The sequence below is a fragment of the Mus caroli genome, chromosome 19, assembly GCF_900094665.2.
Source record: "Mus caroli chromosome 19, CAROLI_EIJ_v1.1, whole genome shotgun sequence".
Classification (NCBI taxonomy): Eukaryota; Metazoa; Chordata; class Mammalia; order Rodentia; family Muridae; genus Mus; species Mus caroli.
This window is the reverse complement of record NC_034588.1, coordinates 6,107,055-6,114,097: the sequence shown is the minus strand read 5'-3', so window position 1 is coordinate 6,114,097 and position 7,043 is coordinate 6,107,055. Positions and strand designations below refer to the sequence as shown.

Sequence of the window (7,043 nt, the reverse complement as noted above, 5' to 3'; positions counted from 1 at the left end):
CGAGACAGGGTTTCTCTGTATAGCCCTGGCTGTCCTGGAACTCACTCTGTAGACCAGGCTGGCCTTGAACTCAGAAATCCACCTGCCTCTGCCTCCAGAGTGCTGGGATCAAAGGCGTGCGCCACCACGCCCGACACAGGTTTCACTTTATGGCCTAGGCTGGCCTCTAATATCTAGGTTAGAGAGATTCTCCTACCTCAGCCTGTCAGGTAGGTGGGCTTATAAAAGCCAACCACAACCCATGCCTGAATGAGACAGTTACTGTTTTTATAATGCTAGGGATTGAACCCAGGACTTTATATATACTACACAAGTGCCCCACCACTGAGCCACATCCAGCCCAAGAGAAATAGTTTAAACAAAGGAATATGTGCTAACACCACAAGGTAGAAAACTGACTGACACATTAACCTAAGAATATCAACACTAAAACTTTGTATTTATCAAAAGACACTTTTAGGGCCATCAAGAATATAAAGACGGGAGTGGTGGCGCACGCCTTTGATCCCAGCACTCAGGAGACAGAGGCAGGCAGATTTCTGAGTTTGAGGCCAGCCTGGTCTACAGAGTGAGTTCCAGAACAGCCAGGGCTACACAGAGAAACCCTGTCTCGAAAAAATACAAAACAAAAACAAAACAAAAAAAATATATTAAATATTAAATGTCTAAGAAACTGTCTCCAGAGAAACCTGGAGAAGTGTGACAACTGAATGCTGCATGGTGTGTTGGCTCCCAGAGCAGAACAAGTAGACTAGGCAAAACCTAAAGAAACCCAAATAAATATATATGATAGTGCAGTGCTACCAATTAATCTGGGAAGACAAAGGAATGACAGTTATGTTAGCAAGTGCACAGACACAAAGGAAGGGCTCAAAGGAAATCATTCCTTCAACTTTCCTACAAATCTAACCCCACTGCAAATTATGAAGTGTAAGTGTGTGTGGAGGGGATGGACACCGGAGCCTTGCACGCGTCAGCAAGTGCGTGCTCTACCTGGAAGCTAAAGCTCTCCAGACCTACTACTGCGATGTGCTTTTCTTGAATAACTTCAACTCAGGGCCTACCAAAGTACTCTATAATTGAGTTGCAGCTTTAATCTCAAGCTGTTTTCTTTTTTTCTTTAATGATACCTTTGGTAAATTAAAAGGTAACAACCTAGGAAAAGATACCCACAATATATAAATGGTAAAGACTCAAGATTAACAAATTCTATAAGGCAGTAAGAACAAACCACATAAAGAGATGAATGGGTGTAAGCTGTCAACTATTATCTCACACAACAGTAAACCCAAAAGACCACATATAAACAAGGCCTAAGGCCTAAGGCCCAAGGCCTGGTAAAGAGATCAGTTGGCAAAGAGCTTGACTCACAACCATGAGGAGCAGAGTTTATTCCCCAGAAGCAGATAAAAATGCAGCGTGGTAGCTTCACATAATAATCCCAGTATCAGAGAAGTCAGGTGGATGCCTGTGGATCACTGGTCAGCCCGCCTAGCCTGATTAGTGAGTTCCAAGCCAATGAGGAATATTGCTCCAGAGGTTGTTCTCTGGCCACACACACACATACATGTCTACACGTCTATACACACTAACATTAACAAACAAACAAACAAACAAAAAAACCCTCAGAGATGTTGGGTTTCATTAACAAACTTAGAAGAGCATGGCATTGTATGGTAGCCCATATCTTATTATATGAACCCTCAAGATACTGAAGCCACCAGTAGGACTCAGTGAGTCTGAAGCCAAGTGTGATCTACACACTGTGCTCCAGGCAAACCTGAGTTACAGAATGAGATTCTGTCGAGAGAGAGAGAGAGAGAGAGAGAGAGAGAGAGAGAGAGAGAGAGAGAAACAGACTGATACAGCCAGACCTATCATCTATATAAATGTATGAAAAAATGTAAAATAGATATTTGAACAGTTGTATTCTAAACAACCAAGGGAAAAAAAAAAGAGGAAAAAAAGGCTGGCAGACTACAAAGGTGTGATCTTCTTTATAACAGTAATACGTAGCCTAAGCCTGACAGGAAGACAAAACTTCACCTGTCTGCTGAGTGAATATAGAGTGAGAGGAAGTAAAACAGAGGAAGAAGAGAAGCGGGGTAGGCTGGAAGATGAGGCGCTGCCTCTCTGATGCAAGAAACTAGGTTACCACAAAGATTCCTTGGGAAGGAAAAAGGGCAATCTGAGAGATATCCTTCTCAGGAAAACTTTACCTAGCTGTGGGGGGCTCAGCCACTAAAACATCTGGCACTCGGTATCGAGGCCGCCGGGGCTCTAGCTCATCGATCCTGATCCGAGTCATGTTCTTCTGAAGGCCCTGCAGCTCCAGCACAAGCAGCACCTGCAGAAACAGACACTGACCTGAATCTGGAGAAACTAAAACACCCCATCAGACAAACCCCTCCATCGTCTCTCCTCAGCCTTTTGCCTACAGCTCTGATTTAAAAGCAATGTTTGGTTTAATTTGTTTTTTTGTATGTAAGTGTTTCGCCTGCATGTATGTATGTATATATATATATATATATATGTGTGTGTGTGTGTGTGTGTGTGTGTGTGTGTGTGTGTACCATGTGTGTATCTGGTGCCCACAGCATGGTCCTTGGAACTAGAGTTTTTAGATATTTTGTGATCCATCATATGAGTGCTGGGAAACAAATCTTGGTCCTTCTTAAGAACAACAGGTGAAATCCAGGAGTACAGACAGACACTTCTTTAATCTCAGCACTCGGGAGAGATGAAGGCCAGCCTGGTCTATAGAGTAAATCCTAGGATAGCAGGACTATACACAGAAAACTTGTCTCAAAAAACAAAAGACAACAACAAAAAGCAACAAGTGCTCTAAATTATTCAGCCCTCTCTCCAGTTCTCTTGATTATTTACTGATTTATTTTTTTAATTAGATATTTTCTTTATTTACATTTCAAATTCTATCCCCTATACCCTCCCTCTGCCCTGCTCCCCTACCCACCCACTCCGGCTTCTTGGCCCTGGCGTTTCCCTGTACTAAGGCATATAAAGTCTGCAAGACCAAGAGGCCTCTCTTCCCAGTGATGGCCGACTAGGCCATCTTCTGCTACATATGGAGCTAGAGACACGAGCTCTGGGAGTATTGGTTAGTTCATATTGTTGTCTCTTGATTGATTTTTAACAAAAGATCTCACTATACAGCCCAAGCCAGCCTGGAATTCATGCCTCTGCATATCTCTGCCTCTCAGTATTAAAGGTGTATACCACCATGCCTGCTAGCCTTTTTTTTTTTTTTTTAAACAGGATCTCATGTAACTCATGCTGGTTTTGAACTTACTATGCAACTGATTGCTGCTGTTCTTAAAACTCTGGATCCTCTTGCCTCTGTCTCCCAAGTGTTGATATTACAGGCATGCCCCAGTTTCCTATACTATAGATTGTAACCCCTATGACAAGGTATAACTCAATAGTGGGGGAGTTGTCATGAAAAAACTGACAAGTAGTTTCTCAATATGTAATGAAAAAATTTTAATCAGAATCAAAAATGAAGCTCAGTTGATAGTGTACTTGCCTAGTTCAAGATTAGCACAGTATAAAACCTGCTTTGATATACACTCCTGTAATCCCCCCATTCAGAAAACGAAAACAAGGTTAGAAATTCAGTCATTCTGAGCTACAAAGTTAGTATGACGACAGCCTGAACTACATGATACAAAAATAAACAAAACCGCCGGGCATGGTGGCGCACGCCTTTAATCCCAGCACTCTGGAGGCAGAGGCAGGTGGATTTCTGAGTTCGAGGCCAGCCTGGTCTACAAAGTGAGCTCCAGGACAGCCAGAGCTATAAAGAGAAACCCTGTCTCGAAAAACCAAAAAAAAAAAAACAAAACCGAAAATCAAACTCATAATGAACCTAAGGTTTTCCTAGCCGTGCTCACCCATGTTACATCGCCCAACTTCTCTGAAGCCTTGGTTCTCAACAGACTATATTCATATGCCATCATGGCACACAATGCCAACGAACTCTGCCTAAACCACTATGGCTCAGACTGGAGACTTTGTGTGTTATCAACTGTGATCCTTTTACTATCCATACAAAGTTTTCTGCTCTTATAAAAAATAAGACAGTGATGGTGACACACCCCTTTAATCCCAGTGCTCAGGAGGCAGAGGCAGACAGATCTCTGTAAATTCAAGGCCAGCCTGGTCTACAGTGAGTTCTAGGTCTGCCAGGGATATACGGAAAAACCCTGTCTAGAAAAGACAAAAAAACAAAAACCAGTAAAGTTATTTCTGTACCAAAAAACTGTTGTGAAATAAATTTATGATTTACTTAAATGTTTGATTTGTACACACACCAATATTCTCTCTTTCTGAGTTCCTTGATTTGTACACAGAACTAATGTTCTCTCTTTTCCTGAATCCTATAAAAATTTCTTGCAAAAAAAAGTTTTTTTATTGCAAATTTAAGTTTATAATGTTTTGGCCTAAGGAACCTGAGATCAGATTTCTTCAAAATTAAACGTCTCCAGGACAGAGAAGGTTCAAAACATTAAAAAGCACTGGCTGCTCTTCCAAAGGACCTGGATTTGAGTCCTAGCAGTCACATACTGGTGTATAACTCCAATGCTTGAAACAACTCTGTAACTTGCATCCCAGTAGATCTAACATACTCTTCTGGTCTCCATGGGCACTGCATACACAACTGTACAAAGACCAACATGGAAGGCAAAATACTCATAAACATAAAAAAGTCTAAAGATAAGCCTGACACAAGACATTTATTTACAAGTTTTTCTTTCCCAAGTTACCACCTATTTCCCCATCCCTATCACTCTTTCTTGTCTTGCCTGACCTTGGTGACTTCATGGATCAGATGGACTGTAAGAGCATCAGGACCAAGCTGCAGAGTGTCCAGCAAGGCACGGTAAGGAGAGAGGCCTGGCCGAATGCTTCGCTGCCGTCTGTCAAATGCAAGAGTTGGGAAGGAAGGTTAGAGAGCATCTCAATGTCCTTAGGTGACTCTACTTACAATTACCTTCCTTACAGCCCACTTCACCTCCCACACACGCCTCCCATGTCCCCACTTCCCATTCACCGCTTCTAGAAACATACTTGCAAAAGGAACTCTCATCACAGGTCTTAAAGTTGCTTCTATCCACAGCAAGAGTAATCCCCAGACAGACCCCTAAGTATGCCAGCACCAAACTTAACCAAGACCTATGGAAAGACAAGAAGAACAGTTAACACTCTGGTCAAGAAGGGCTTCACCTTCTTGACGTAACCATAACAGACAATTCATAATAGCAATCCTATTAATTAGGAAAAAAGCCAAGTAGACCAAGGATGAAGTCAATTCTGAGTGGGAATGGTGGAGCACATTTCTAATCCCAGCACTCAAACTCGAGAAGCAGAGGCAAGGCAGATCTCTATGAATCTGAGGTCAGTCTGGTCTATACAGTAAATTCCAGGTCAACCCATACTGTACAGTGAGATCCTGTCTCAAAGGAAAAAATTTTTTAAAGAAAAAGAAAAGTTAGTCTTGAAGAGATGGTTTGTTCACACTGTCCCTGCAAAAAACCAAGAGTAAGTGGACAAAGTCTGTCTGTCTGGCCTTTAGAGGCTGAGTATTGACTATAGTTACATCAGCCTCTCAGAGGAAAGGAACAGTAACAGCCAGTCCCAAAGGAAATGGTGGTACCATGTGTGTACATCAGAAGAACAAAGCTAACTGTGCCTTTCAGGGGTAAGTCATCAGATAGAGGCAATCTGCTCATCACAACTCCTAAGATCCTGGAACACTAGATGCCCAGTCCCTTTGATGTACAGTTCTACAACTTCAAATCACCATCATCACTAAGGTTAGAGTGACAGCTGAAAAACACACTGAGCCTAGCTAAACGATGCATCCCTAGCTTTCAAATGACTGCAGTGGTAAAAGAATCAATGCCCTAGCAACACCTTCAGAGACGGATTTAATTGGCCTAAAATAGTGACTGTTTAAACTCTCTATGGCATGGCATATGCTTGCAGTACACAGCTATTTGGGAGAGTTAGGAACCACTTGAGCATAGGAGAGACTAATAAGAGCAGCAGAGTGAGAACCTATCTCAATAATCATAATGCATAAACAGACACCCCTAACCCTAACAAGTAACCAAGACTCAAAACTACTTTCCATACATTTATTTTCCCCCTTCCTTTCACTGTTTTTCTTAGTCAATGTTAGGTTAGGAGATTTTTTCCAGATGGGAAAATTCAGTCATAGAAGGAACAATCAGCTATGACTTTTGAACAGCTACTAAGAGGTGAAAATGGCCTTGAGCTTAGTCCTGTCGCTAGCTAAGACCATGATTCCCACTCAATACACAGTACAGCACACTAATCGTCAACAAAACAGAGCAGACCTGCTAAACCGAAAAGCCTCACATCCAGGTTCCCACAAACTGTCACTCCCACAATGTGCATCCAATGAAAGACTACGGATTAATAACCTCATTTAAGTAAGTTTGGGGCTAGAGAGACAGCTCAGTAGCTAAGAACAGTAGCTGTAGATGTTCTTCAAACGGGCCTGGGTTTGATTCCTAGTACCCACATGCCAGCTCACAATCTTCTGTAATTTGTTTCAGGGGATCAAACACCCTCTTTTGGCATCAGGCATACACATGGGGGCACAGATATGCATGTAGGAAAGGAAAACATAAAAACACATAAAGAATAATCATAAGATTTTATATTTACCTACTAAATGATTCCTAAAAAGGGACTCTCAGATTTTAGTGTCTGTTAATGTGTAACCCAGGCAAAGACAGGATTGTGAGGCCAGCCTGGTCTTCAGAGCAAGTTCCATGACTGCCAGGGCTAAAGAGAGAAACCAGGAAGGAAGGAAGGAAGGAAGGAAGGAAGGAAGGAAGGAGAAGGGAAAGGAAGGAGAAGGGAAAGGAAGAGAAAGGAAGGGAAGGAGGAAGGGAAGGGGGAAGGGGAGGGGAAGGGGGAAGGGGAGGGAAAGGAAAGGAAGAGAAAAACTGATTGAGCATGAACAGGAGGGAGGGAGGGAGGGAGGGAGGGAG

The 7,043-nt window shown here is 42.4% G+C and overlaps 1 protein-coding gene across 2 annotated transcripts in view; it reads right to left on the bottom strand.

The window, feature by feature from the left end:
• Positions 1–7,043, bottom strand: part of Ganab (glucosidase II alpha subunit) — a 22,045-nt gene that overhangs the window by 12,597 nt on the left and 2,405 nt on the right. For both annotated transcript variants that reach the window (XM_021151251.2, XM_021151252.2), the window contains exons 2-4: positions 5,089–5,193; positions 4,829–4,937; positions 2,220–2,347 (exon numbers count right to left, since the gene is read on the bottom strand). In XM_021151251.2, the coding sequence (XP_021006910.1) occupies positions 2,220–2,347; positions 4,829–4,937; positions 5,089–5,193 (342 nt within the window). The remainder of the gene's footprint in view (positions 1–2,219; positions 2,348–4,828; positions 4,938–5,088; positions 5,194–7,043) is intronic.